The sequence below is a fragment of the Scyliorhinus torazame genome, chromosome 25, assembly GCF_047496885.1.
Source record: "Scyliorhinus torazame isolate Kashiwa2021f chromosome 25, sScyTor2.1, whole genome shotgun sequence".
Classification (NCBI taxonomy): domain Eukaryota; kingdom Metazoa; phylum Chordata; class Chondrichthyes; order Carcharhiniformes; family Scyliorhinidae; genus Scyliorhinus; species Scyliorhinus torazame.
The window spans coordinates 48,583,555-48,597,993 of NC_092731.1; the positions used below are offsets into that span (position 1 = coordinate 48,583,555).

Below are 14,439 nucleotides of genomic sequence, written 5' to 3' on the forward strand. Positions count from 1 at the left end.
CCAGGAATGGTAGGCCTATCATATGATGAACGTCTGAGGATCCTGGGATTATATTCATTGGAGTTTAGGAGGTTGAGGGGAGATCTAATAGAAACTTACAAGATAATGAATGGCTTAGATAGGGTGGACGTAGGGAAGTTGTTTCCATTAGCAGGGGAGACTAGGACCCGGGGGCACAGCCTTAGAATTAAAGGGAGTCACTTTAGAACAGAGATGAGGAGAAATTTCTTCAGCCAGAGAGTGGTGGGTCTGTGTAATTCATTGCCACAGAGGGCGGTTGAGGCCGGGACGTTGAGTGTCTTCAAGACAGAAGTTGATAAATTCTTGATTTCTCGAGGAATTAAGGGCTATGGAGAGAGAGCGGGTAAATGGAGTTGAAATCAGCCATGATTGAATGGTGGAGTGGACTCGATGGGCCGAATGGCCTTACTTCCGCTCCTATGTTTTATGGTCTTATGGTCTTATGGATAACAGGCCAGCAGTATTTTGCCTTCATAACTGATCCCAGAAGAAGAGCGAATCATTCCACATTGCCTGCACCACATGACCCTGGGTCAAACAGTCTGTCACACTTTCTCGGCATCACAGTGTTAGGATAGCGCAGACCACTCCACGGTGTCTGAAGGCACAACCCCTTGGGAAAAGATCCCAGGGAGAGTAGGCCAAGCCCACTGACCTTATCTCTGACTCCAAGGTCAACAGTTTAATTCCACTGTGTCTTTATCACTGAAAAGCAGTCTGCCCCACTGTGCCTGTATGATAGACGACTGGAGAGACAAGACTGTCCCTTATATGTAGGGTATCGCTAATCCCAGTGAAATAATGTTTACCCCACCATGTTTTCAACATTAGCCCCAAAAGCGATTAGCCTGCCCACATATATGTATGTGTCAGAGATGCAGGCTGTCTGAAAAAATGAAAGGATATATGTCAGCATGTTCTTCAGTTCCACTGATCATTTAATGAACTTAACAGTTACAAGAAACGGATATTTCACGAAATTGTTCAACTGATCCCGGAATTTTGTTTGTGTCACGGCATAAATGCCAGTGTTTGTGCAGCAACTCAGGATCTGAAGCATGAATCCTATATCTTGCACAAACTTATGCAGATACATAGATCTATTCCCCAACCACGACATTCGGTACCATATAGAATACAGCATTAACATTGCCCATAACACAATGAAATTCGCCGAGATAACAAAAAGTAAAATCATAGATTTTCTTCGGTTTTCGATTTCTTGGTCTCTGCTACTTTCGCCACTGTTGTGATCCAGGAGCCTGCGGCGGGATCTGCTGGCCACGACAATGTGCCTGACAGTGAACACATTGAGCAGCAGAATCAGAAGGAATGGCACACATGGATTTAAAATGTAATGGAGGGACTCGATTGTTATCCAGAACCGAGATAACAAAGCAGCGATTGTAACAGCACAAAACCAGGGACTGTGCCCAAGCAAGTACCTGTCTGTTAACATAAAGTACCAGAAAATGTTACTTAAACAGCTCAGCACAGTCACTGTTGTTATAACCACAGCCGCAGTCCTCTCGGTGCAATATTTACTGTTCAACTTCTGCCAACAAATGGCCACAAATCTATCAAAAGTGAAAGCGACAGTGAACCAGACAGAACAGTCTGTGACTGCATAAAGCAGAATGCTATGGATATTACAGAGCGGGATGGAATACAGGAAACTAAAATAATCACGATAAACAATTGGAATGTGCCTAAATATCAAGTCTATGATAACGACCAGTAGATCCGCTGCGGCCATGGCTACGAGATAGTTAGTGACACAATTGGACAGACCGCATTTACGCCGAGATAGGATGATTATCGTCACTGAGTTGACTGCAAGTGAGAACAATAGGGAATAAAATATTAGACGTCCATAAAAGTTGTAAGTTTGATAAAGTACTTTCTTGAGATAAACAAATCTATTATTTTATCATGTAATGATTTTACCCGCTGGCGACATTCACCGTATTAACACATTAAATTACACTCTGATCTTTCAAATGACGCATGTAGACATAGCAATTGGTAAGGGATGAGATAAAATTCACCTAACTTCCATTTGTGGAAGTAGAGCAAAGCCTGATGGTTCTGGAAAGAATCAGACCAGTTTCCTGCTCATCTTCATTCCACGGTGACCCTTACTACTCGTGAAGAATCAGTGCAGATTGCAATTCCTGATGTTCACTTAAAAATCTATGCACGGGTCAGGTCAATTTCATAATCATTATGCAGTGACTCTCTTTAACACAAGCCCAAACTGAATAACATTGTTGTACCATTCACTGTTCAATTTCTCCTTTTGAAAATGCGTGTGAAGAACAGTTTTGTTCCCAGTCTTCATACGCTTTACTTAGACAGAAAAACATGTCAATCGACCTCTAATCATCACATGTCAGTTACAATTAGTAGGAAATTATACGATAGAAGTGAAGGACATTACATTCAAAGCTGTTGCAAATAACATTCGGGTACATCTCAGCAGTACTGGCAAAGTTTCTGCAGAACGAAAGTATTCACATTTCAAGGCCCTGGTACGTTATAGAAGTAAAGACACGTTTACGTTTTACAGTCCTTTTAAGAGGGGATTGACGGGAAAGGGAGTAATCAGCTCTTCGGCAGTATGTAATACTGAGACGGGTGGTGGTGGTTTGAGTGGGTTAGTATTGCTGTCTCACGGCGCCTTAGACCCGGGTTTATTTCTAGCCTTGGGTGACTGTGGAGTGTGTACGTTCGTCCCGTATCTGCGCTGGTTTCCTCCGGGTCTGTTTTCCCCCAAAGTCCTAAGGTTGTGCATGTTATGTGGATTAGCCATGATCAATTGTCCCTTAGTGTCCTAGTATTTGCAGGTTAGGCGGGCTTATGGGGGTAGAAACAGGGAGTGGGCCGAGAGTTAGCTGGTTCATTCAGATGATCGGTACAGACTCTGTGGGCCGAATGTTTTCCTGCTGCGCTGTCGGGACGCTATGGATTCTCTGTGGGGGTGGGTATCTGTGGAAATAGTTACGGGGGAGACATGAATGTGTAACCGTGTAGTTAATGAGGGTTATAAGTTGAGCTATAATATACCAAGGTATATAAATAAATGCCAAGCATTTGGAAATAATTTGTCAGACTATAACATGTCCACTTTTCAGCACGAGAAATTGACCCACGTGCCAAAGATCGTCAAAACCTTGTGGAATTTCGATAGCATGATAAAACAAAACTGTTTGAAGTGTGGGACCGTTGGTCTGAAGAGGACAACGTTTCAAATAACTGGCAATGAACCGAGGCAAAAGAAACATGTCTTTCTTATACATAAATTTACTCGGTGCAAACGTGGTGGACGTGGATTTAAATGTATTGTGCTCTTCATGATGGAAAGAGAAAGAGGGAAAAAGTGGGAGACCGAGCGAAAGAAGGAGAGAGTGAGTGAGATAGTGAATGAACCAAATAAATAGAGGTAGTGGCAAACTAGAACAGAGAGAGAGAGAGCGTCAGAGAAAGAAAGGGAAAGAGCGACGGGAGATGGTGCGGTAGACAAGAAGCAAAACAAGCGAGGAGATACAAAGGGACACACCAATGAAAATGGGATTGGGAAATATCTGAACTGGAAACGGCAGGGTTGGCTGTGAATAATGAGCAGAGGATGTGTCTAACTATAACTTAAAGAAACTGAACACTGCTGAAAATTTCAGACGGCAGCTCTGTGTGATCGCGAGCCGATGTGCACCAGTAAGCATGGGGGCGAGCGGGAATGGAACTCGGGGCGAGTTAAGATTTCACAGCCAAGTTTTGGATACGTCCGAGTTGATGGAGATCTTGGCGATCAGAGGGACTGGTCGGGGAAATAGTGGAATAGACAAGTTTGGATTAAGCAAAGGCACAGAGGAGGTTTTATTCAGCAGTTGGGCTAACGGAGATGTGGGAGAGGATTGCAAACGGCAAGGATATCGAGTCGGAACTCACACCGCGTTTGAGGGATGGCCAACGGTTTGGAAAATTCTCATTCAGCCCCAGATATTGACCAGAGAGGAAAGTAGAGGCGATGTGTAATCATTGGAGTGTCCGACGAAGAGAGAAGCGATTTTCTTTTGTCGTTCCAAGATTTAGATGACAAGAGTATTATTGGAGTGCACATTTTACACAAACGCACAACTGAATTAGCTGCGAAATCGAAGCAAAGGCGAGAATAATGACAAGAACAGCCCTGCAGCCTCACAAAACATTTAAAACAATAACTGCTTAATGGACAATCTTACCAGGGACGCCAACAATGGCCAGAACGGGGTAATAAATGTATTGAATAATCCGAAGTGCCCAATAGATTCGTGACGCTAACGACAGCACAGCAGAATTGGCAATAAGATAGTCTAACTCCGACGACAAACTCTTGCCATTGGTTGTATCATTCCAATCTACTTTTCTAATATCCCGATCCATTGCTGTAGCATGCAAATCGATTACTGTCGATGTTTCACCAATTCTTGTCACTTGCAGTCTAATGTTCTCAGATACCAAACTACTGGATCTCTTCTCTCTGAAACTGCTGACTCTTATAAGCACTTAATGTAATGCTCCCATTGACACAGTGTGATGCCGCGTTGCAAACGTCCTATTAATAGACCAGGGAAAACCTCCAGCGACACAATTAGGGTCCATGGAAACTCTTATTGCTTACGGTCACTGATCAACTAGATTGTGTTAACCCCCATCAATCCTTCAAGCTGTGTACGAACATAATATGCAGTATGTAATGAGTGTTCCTGAGGGAGGGAAAGGTGAAAAGTATCGGAGTAAGGAGCCAGCATATATTACAGCAGGCAGTGAAGTCGCGGCAATGTCTTTGGATTAGTAGTCAATGTTCTGGGTGCACGTGTTAAAATCTCAGCAAGGGAAATTGTGAGATTCAATTTCAAATAAAAGACCAGGAGTTAAAAGTTTGGGAGCAGACCTGCCTTGCCTGGTCTAGCTTACATGTGACTGCAGATCTACAGCAATGTTGTTGATTCTAAAATGGTCTCAGTTATAGCAAATCGCTGCGAAAACAAAAGGCAATTAATTCCCATCGAGCACCCGCTGTGACCCTCGGCACAAGGAACTATGACGATGCATCCAGCCTGTCAACCCCGCAAAGTCATTCCTCCTTTTTGGCCAGAATTGAGAGTGCTTTCCCACAGACTAGCCAGAAAACTGCTGATTTGGTAAACCTACGGCAATGATACCCTACAGAAAATGTACCTGCCACGGCCATTACCAACCCTGGGAATGTGCTGTCCTACATTTGGACAGAGCCACCGGATTTAACGGCACCGTGGCAAAAACCACTTGTTTTTGCACTTATAGTTTTCCACATTGACTCCAGCACTCACGAATCCTGATGTCGTCACAACAGACATAGGAATTCAATACTCCTGATGATTTGGACGTATTTCCCTTTCATTTGATAGATAACTGCTCCTTCATGTTGACCGCACATAGCCATTGAGATCTGCAGCATAGGAACGGCCCACGGCCCATTCCATCTGCGCCGGTGTGAAATAACGACCTCAGTTCTAAGCACATTTTGCAGCACCTGGCCCATAGCCGTATATGCATTGCCTTCGCAAGTGCGGAACTACATTCTTCTTAACTGTTGTGGTGGTCTCTGCCTCCATTACCTTTTCAGGCAGTGAATTCCACAAGAGTGAAATGGTTTTCCCTAGCACGCGGTGCAAACCTGGCAAACCTTTCCTGAAACCCTTGCTACCTGGTCCCTCCAGCAAGGTGAAAGGATTCTTCCTGTCCACTCTATCTGTGCCCCAAAACGTTTTTATATCTCACTCATGACGCCCTCATGACCCCCTCTGCTCTACGGCAAACAGCTCAAGTCTATCTTATCACTCTTCATATCTAAAATTCCACAGCCCAAGCAAATCTCCACTGCACCTTTCCAGTGCTTTTGCATTGCTCTTGTAAAAGGGCAGCACTGTGGCTCAATGGTTAGCACTGCTGGCTTACGGCGCCGAGGACTCCGGTACGATCCCGGCCCCAGATCACTGTCCGTGTGGAGTTTGCACATTCTCCCCGTGTCTGCGTGGGCCTCACCCCCACAACCCTAAAACATGCGTAAGGTAGGTGCATTGGCCAGGCTAAAATTGCCCATTAACTGAAAAAAAAAAGAATTGCGTACTCTAATTTTATTTATAAAAAACATTCCTCCTGTAACGTCGAGTCCAGAACAGCACTAGCTGCCGTTAAACTATATGCCTCGGGTTAGAAAAGGCAAATGCACCACATGAAAACTTAATCACATCATTCTTCCTTGCTAACTTAAGGGACCCGTGTACATGTACATAAAAGTCCACTGTTCCTCGGTGCTTCCTAGGGTCTGCTGGTCATCGTGTGTTGATAAGATGACTTATGACTGAAGAGCGGCCATTTGACACATAGAAACTGCTCCGCCATTCGATCATGGCTGATCTCATCCTGACCTTAATTCCATCGTCCAGCAAGTTCTCCATAACCCTTCACGCCATTACCAATTAAAAATCTGTCTTATTCCTCCTGAAATTTACTCACTGTAACAACATACACCGAACTCTGGGGTAGCGACTTCCACAGAGTCATAACTCTTTGGGATAAAAATAGTTTCTCCTCAATTCGTTTTCAATTTGCTGCTCCTTATTCTAATACAATGACCTTTCGTTCCACAATATCCACTAAAGCAGTGTTTTTCAAACCTTATTTCTGGCAACCCATTTTTGCAAAATAGCTGCTTCACACGGCCCACGCCATGTTGTGGGTTAGAATCATAGAATCATGGAAGTTTACAGCATGGAAACAGGCCCTTCGGCCCAACCAGTCCATGCCGCCCAGTTTTTACCATCAAGCTAGTCCCAGTTGCCCGCACTTGGCCCATAACCCTCTATACCCCTCTTACCCATGTAACTATCTAAATGCTGTTTAAAAGACACAATTGTACCCGCCTCTACTACTACCTCTGGCAGCCCATTCCAGACACTCACTACCCTCTGAGTGAAGAAATTGCCCCTCTGGGCCCTTCTGAATCTCTCCCCTCTCGCCTTAAACCTATGCCCTCTAGTTTTAGACTTCCCTACCTTTGGGAAAATATGTTGACTATCTACCTTATCTATGCCCCTCATTATTTTATAGGCCTCTATAAGATCACCCCTAAGCCTCCTACGCTCCAGGGAAAAAAGTCCCAGTCTATCCAGCCCCTCCTTATAACTCAAACCACCAAGTCCCGGCAACATCCTAGTAAATCTTTTCTGCACTCTTTCTAGTTTAATAATATCCTTTCTATAATAGGGTGACCAGAACTGCACACAGTATTCCAAGTGTGGCCGTACCAATGTCTTGTACAACTTCAACAAGACGTCCCAACTCCTGTATTCAATGTTCTGACCAATGAAACCAAGCATGCCGAATGCCTTCTTCACCACCCTGTCCACCTGCGACTCCACCTTCAAGGAGCTATGAACCTGTACTCTTAGATCTCTTTGTTCTATAACTCTCCCCAACGCCATACCATCAACTGAGTAGGTCCTGGCCTGATTCGATCTGCCAAAATGCATCACCTCACATTTATCTAAATTAAACTCCATCTGCCATTCGTCAGCCCACTGGCCTAATTGATCAAGATCCCGTTGCAATCCTAGATAACCTTCTTCACTATCCACTGTGCCACCAATCTTGGTGTCATCTGCAAACTTACTAACCATGCCTCCTAAATTCTCATCCAAATCATTAATATAAATCACAAATAACAGTAGACCCAGCACCGATCCCTGAGGCACACCACTGGTCACAGGCCTCCAGTTTGAAAAACAACCCTCTACAACCACCCTCTGTCTTCTGTTGTTCAATAGATTCTTTTTAAAACATCGTTGGCACTCCTGTATTATTAAATGTAGTAAATTGAAATGAAAACGTATTTTCTATTTTTGTCGTTATTTGGAGATCTAAATAACTTGTAATAAAAGTGTCTGTACAGATCAGTGCGCGAAACATTTGATCGCAGACTCCTGAGATGTCTGAAGGGGGAATGAGGCAATTGTTGGAAACATGCCTGGATTTTGGGCTGATGGGGAAGAACGGAGACTCACCATTGATCGCAAAGTCAGTCTCACTGAGAAGAGACTGATCTCAGAAAGTGAGCGGAGAGCGGCTCCACATTTAAAAAATACATCAAACCCCTTATGCACACAAAGCACAACATTAAACATAGATCTGATTAATAAGGCTAAGTGTAGCAGAAACTTGACAGACAAAAGCAAAGTTAAATGTCGCTGAAATTGAACCAACACTGACAACGTTAATGGGAACAGAAATTCAAGATTAATGGACAATGTTAACAATGGCAGACATTAATCATGCATTCGATTCAGAACGTTCACCCTGAAGTCTGTCTCTTTGTGTGTGATTATTGACTCTGTGCTTCCTATGATCTGCACTTGAACAGATGTATCCCCCGACTGGGATGGGTGGAGTTCAGAATGGAGCAAATATAAATCAACTTTGTGAAAAGGGACCAATGAAAATGTGGGGAGAAACCCACAGTAGCCACATAAATTATCTGCCAGAGCTAAATCCTGTATAAGGGAGTACTTTGGCTGTGAGTTACTGACTGTCGTACTTGTGGATAGATATTCCAGTCGGCAGTCACTTGATTTTGGGTGGTTTGCTGGCCTGGAAGAAAAAGTGCGAAGCACTGCTGGAAACTAACGTTGTGCAGAAGGAGTATCTGCAGGAAATAAATGTAAAGATAATTGATTTTTTTCTTTTAAACTCTCCAGTTGTATTTGCAGGTGCTGACTAACATGGCTGATCAGCTGCTGCAGAAACGACAGTGGCTGCTGGAGGCTCTATCAGTGGCGGTGACTATAAGCGTGACCCAGGGAGGCAGAAAGTTCACGGCACCGGCATCTACCTCAGCCTAATCTGACCACTCGCTGCACTGTAACCAGAATTCATCCACAAAGAAAATGGGGGAAAAGGTCGGCGATCCGCGGAGATCATTTTTGGAGACCATTTGGCGATCCGTTTTGCATCCTCCCGCGACCCACCCGCGGGTCGTGACCTCCACTTTGAAAAACACTAGAGGAAGCATCCGCTATATGTCCCCTTTATCCCTACCTTTTATCATCTTGTAGATATCAATGTGGTAAACTCTCATTCTTCTAAACTCAATAGAGTGTCGGAATCTCTCTTCATATGACAACCCCCTAATCTCTGGGATCAACCTGAGAACCTCTGAACTTTCTGAACATCTTTACTCAAATAGGGGTACCAAAACGGCGCACAATGGCCCAGGTGAGGTCATTATATAGTTGCAACAATATTTCGTTATCTTTATACTCTATTCCTTTAGCTATAAAGGACATTCCATACGCTTTTGGTATTATCTGCTGTACCTACTTGCTAATTTTCTGTGACTCAGGCACGAGAACACCCATATCCCTCTTCATGCTTTGCACTGCAAAGTCTCTCCCCATTTAGGGCAGCACGGTAGCATTGTGGATAGCACAATTGCTTCACAGCTCCAGGGTCCCAGGTTCGATTCCGGCTTGGGTCACTGTCTGTGCGGAGTCTGCACATCCTCCCCATGTGTGCGTGGGTTTCCTCTGGGTGCTCCGGTTTCCTCCCACAGTCCAATGATGTGCAGGTTAGGTGGAGTGGCCATGATAAATTGCCCTTAGTGTCCAAAATTGCCCTTAGTGTTGGGTGGGGTTACTGGGTTATGGGGATAGAATGGAGATGTTGACCTTGGGTAGGGTGCTCTTTCCAAGAGCTGGTGCAGACTCGGTGGGCCGAATGCCCTCCTTCTGCCTGTAAATTCTATGATAATCTATGATTTACATAATACGTTGTCTTTTCTTTTTTCCGATTAAGTTATTTAACTTATCCACATTAAACACCATCTGCCACATTTGGCCCAATCTCCTATCCTAGCATAGCCTAGAAAGGTTCGTATTTCTCCATTGCAACTCATTATCCCACCTATTTTTGTGTTGTCTACAAATTTGTCTATGCAACCTTATATCCCTGTATCCAAGCCGTTACATAGATTGCAACTAGCTGGGCCCTAAGACCCGAACCCTGTGGCATCGCAGGAATTACATCTTGCATCCAGAAAAAGACAAATTTATCATTTATTCCCCTGCACCTCAAACGTATCTGGATTGAATTTAATTTGCCTCTGATCACTCCTTCTCTTTTCAGGTGAGGCAGAGCTACACGTACACCTCCTCCAATCTGGTCTATTGCAGTCTCTGCTGCAGATGAAATGTACTTTACATTGGAGAGACTAAACACAAACTGGCTGATAGAGGAATCTTCGGTTCCTCTGCAAGCAGACCTCAAACATTCCTGGCGCTTCCCATTTCAACTCGCCCTCCTGCCCTCATGTCCAAGTTAAAGATCAGGACGAAGTATGTGTAAAAGTTGTGGTCAAAGACTGATGCGCTAAGCATCAAGAACCACAAAGACAAGTGAGACTTTAACTCAGGCTTTAATATACTACATGGGAGGCTTACCCGACACAGACGACCCCAGACAGAATGGGGCCTGTCCCAGAAGAGGTTCTTATACTGACTCCCGGGGGAGTGGCTAAGGCGGAGCTCTCCGTGGCCAGGTCGGGTTACCTACCAGTGACCGAACCTCTGCAGAGTTACAGTACAATACACAGTATTACAGGGCCACGTTACGCACAACTATTATATACTATGTACAATGGTAGGGAGGTACAGTGGTGTATCACCACATTCACCCCTTGTTTAGAAGGAAGTCCGGGGTGAAAATTTGGAGCAGTGAACAGAGTCCATCAGGAGGTTCCGTGTCGTCAAAGGTCGAGACGAACGATGGGTTTGGTCGATCTCTTTGAACGTCGGAGCTGCGGCGCTGAGGTAGTGTCCGGTGGTATCCGTGCGGTCGGTGGTGCTGGGTCGCGAGGCGGCATGACTTCCCCCACCGCTTCGGCTGGCTCGAGGCGAAACTGCGGGATGACAGCGGCTGGCACGGAGTAGTAACAGGCCGAGGGATCGACGGGAGCAGAGAGGGAGTGGGGTGGAGGCTGCGGGGCGGGGGCCCCAGAGGGGGCCAGGTCCTTGATGGAGACGGTCTCCTCACGCCCGTCGAGGTACGCTATGTACGCGTACTGTGGGTTGGCGTGGAGGAGATGGACTCTCTCCACCAGGGGCTCCGCCTTAGAGGTCCGCACGTGCTTGCGGAGCAGGACGTCTCCCGGGGACAGGAGCCAGGATGGAAGCGATGTCACGGATGCCGATCTCCTGGAGAAGAGAAACATCTGCTCATGAGGGGTAGCATTCGTTGCAGTACACAAAAGAGACCGGATGGAGTGGAGTGCGGCCGGGAGGGCCTCCTGCCAACGGGAGACTGGTAGGCCTTTGGACTTGAGGGCTAGCAGCACGGCCTTCCAAACAGTCGCGTTCTCCCTCTCCACCTGTCCGTTCCCCCGGGGGTTGTAGCTGGTCGTCCTGCTCGAGGCAACGCCCCTGGCGAGCAGGTACCGACGCAGCTCCTCGCTCATGAAGGAGGAGCCCCGGTCACTGTGAACGTAATTGGGATAACCGAACAGCATGAAGAGGTCGTGCAACGCTTTGATGACGGTGGCGGAGGTCGTGTCGGGGCAGGGAATGGCGAAGGGGAACCGCGAGTACTCGTCGATGACGTTGAGGAAGTACGTGTTGCGGTTGTGGGTGGGGAGGGGCCCTTTGAAGCCAATGCTGAGACGTTCAAAGGGGCGGGTGGCCTTGATTAGGTGCGCCTTGTCTGGCTTGTAGAATTGCGGCTTGCACTCCGCACAGACTTGGCAGTCCCTAGTCATGGCCTTGACCTCCTCGACTGAGAAGGGTAGGTTGTGGCCCTTGATGTAGTGGTAGAGCCGCCTGACGCCCGGGTGACAGAGGTCATTATGTAGTGCCCACAGCCGGTCATCCTGTGCGTTGGCACAAGTACTACGGGACAGGGCATCAGGAGGATCATTGAGCTTACCTGGCCGGTATAAGATAGTATAATTGTAGGTGGAGAGTTCGATCCTCCACCGTAATATCTTATCATTTTTGATTTTACCTCGTTGTTTGTTGTCGAACATGAACGCAACTGATCGTTGGTCAGTAACGAGGGTAAATGGTTTTCCGGCCAGGTAGTGCCTCCAGTGCCGGACGGCTTCCACTATGGCCTGTGCCTCCTTCTCAACAGAGGAGTGGCTGATCTCGGGGCCTTGGAGTGTGCGGGAAAAGAAGGCGATGGGCCTGCCCGCCTGGTTGAGGGTGGCACCCAGGGCAAAGTCGGAGGCATCGCTCTCGACTTGGAATGGTGCAGACTCGTCTACCGCATGCATGGCGGCTCTGGCGATAGTGGTTTTTAGGAGGTGGAAGGCCTGGCAGGCCTCGGGTGGGAGGGGGAATGAGGGGGAACGGAGGAGGGGTCGGGCCTTGTCAGCGTACTCGGGCACCCACTGGGCATAGTAGGCAAAGAGTCCGAGGCATCGCCTCAGTTCTTTGGGGCAGGTGGGAATTGGGAGTTCGAGAAGGGGGCGCAGACGGTCGGGATCGGGGCCGAGGACACCGTTCTCCACCACGTAGCCGAGTATGGCGAGGCGGGTGGTGCCGAAAACACATTTTGCCTCGTTGTACGTGAGGTTGAGGCGTTTGGCAGTTTGGAGGAATTTAGTGAGGTTGACGTCATGGTCCTGCTGGTTGTGGCCGCAGATGGTGACGTTGTCCAGATACGGGAAGGTAGCCCGCAGTCTGTTCTGGTCCACCATTCGGTCCATCTGCCGTTGGAAGACCGAGACTTCATTGGTGATGCCAAAGGGTACCCTAAGGAAGTGGTAGAGGCGGCCGTCTGCCTCGAAGGCCGTGAAGTTACGGTCCTCCGGGCAGATAGGGAGCTGGTGGTAGGCGGATTTCAAGTCTATGGTGGAGAACACCCGGTACTGTGCAATCTGGTTGACCATGTCAGATATGCGGGGGAGGGGATACGCATCAAGCAGCGTGTACCGGTTGATGGTCTGACTGTAGTCAATGACCATGTGGTGTTTCTCACCAGACTTGACTACCACCACTTGGGCTCGCCAGGGGCTGGTGCTGGGAGCAATGATATTTTCCGAGAGAAGGCGCTTAATCTCCGCTCGAATGAATTGGCGGTCCCCGAAACTGTAACGCCGACTTTTAGTAGCCACGGGCTTGCAGTCGGGGGTGAGATTAGCAAACAGTGAAGGGGGGGGATCCTGAGCATGGAGAGACTACAGGTGGGACCCGGGGGGGAATCAGGGAAGAACTGGGGGTTGGAGACCGTGAGGGGGGGGAGGGGGCCGTTAAAACGCAAGGTGAGGCTGCGCAGGTGGCATTGGAAGTCCAGGCCGAGGAGCGCGGGGGCGCAGAGGTGAGGGAGGACCATGAATTTGAAATCCTGGAACACCACGCCGTTCACTGAGAGGGTGATGACGCAGTAGCCCAAAACCTCGGCCGACTGGGAGTTGGAGGCCATGAAAATATGCCTGCGCGTGGGTAGTACCTTGAGGGAGCAGTGGCGCACGGTGTCCGGGTGGAGGAAGCTCTCCGTGCTGCCGCTGTCGAAGAGGCAGGTGACAGTGAAACGATTTACCTGAACCTCCATGGTGGATCTGGCGAGCTGATGTGGTCGGTCCTGGTCGAGGACGATGGATGCGATGGTGGAGCTGTTGGAGAAGGGTGCCGGATCCGAGGAGCGGCCTGTGGGAGAAGGTGGCAGCGCCCAGGCGTCGTAGGCTGCTGCTGGAGGCCAGGTTGCTGTTGGTGGCTGCATCTCCTTTGTTTGCAGCATTTCGGTCCAGTGCGCAGGACCGGAAGTGACGATCGGCGGTGGGCCGGAAGTGACGCAATTCGGTGGCGGGGCGGACCCGGAAGCGACGATCGGCGACGGACCGGAAGCGACGATCGCCGACGGACCGGAAGCGACGATCGGCGAACCGGAAGTGACGATCGGCGAACCGGGAGTGAAGTGAGCCGGGCCGGGGATGATCAAAGATGGCGGCACCCTTGCGTCGCACATGTTGAACAGCGAGCCGGGAACGGAGGACGGCGGCACCCCGGAGTAGCAGACCGTGGCGTTGGACCCCGAGGCAGCAGTGGAGCGGCAGACGTTTGCAAAGTGGCCTTTCTTGCCACAGGCTGAACAGGTAGCATCTCTAGCAGGGCAGCGTTTCCTGGGGTGTTTTGCCTGGCCACAAAAGTAACACTGGGGCCCAGGCATTTTTACTGCTGGAGTGGCTGGGTGGGCCGTGACTTGCAGGGGTTGTTGCTGGGAGGTAGCGGCCACGTAGGGAGCGTGGGCAGGCGTATAGGAAGTTCGTGCAGGCGTGTAGGATGCATTATTGTCGTAGGCTGCCTGTTGGGCCTCTGCCATAGTGACTGCCGTGTCCAGAGTCAGGGT

The 14,439-nt window shown here is 48.3% G+C and overlaps 1 protein-coding gene across 1 annotated transcript; it reads right to left on the reverse strand.

Annotated features, from left to right (window-relative positions):
• Positions 1–938: 938 nt before the first annotated feature.
• On the reverse strand, positions 939–4,526 carry LOC140402570 (probable G-protein coupled receptor 139). Its single transcript, XM_072490420.1, has 2 exons — positions 4,263–4,526; positions 939–1,854 (listed from the first exon to the last, which is right to left on the reverse strand). Exons 1-2 carry the CDS (start codon positions 4,441–4,443, stop codon positions 956–958), a joined length of 1,080 nt encoding a protein of 359 aa, XP_072346521.1. The 5' UTR covers positions 4,444–4,526; the 3' UTR covers positions 939–955.
• Between the last annotated feature and the right edge of the window lie 9,913 nt (positions 4,527–14,439).

What these genes read in the sequence shown, in the direction of transcription:
- LOC140402570 (XM_072490420.1), bottom strand. Translation starts at nt 4,443, where the DNA reads ATGGATCGGGATATTAGAAAAGTAGATTGGAATGATACAACCAATGGC. An exon ending in GGCCATTGTTGGCGTCCCTG is followed by an intron (nt 1,855 to 4,262) that starts GTAAGATTGTCC and finishes TCTCACTTGCAG; the next exon opens with TCAACTCAGTGACGATAATC.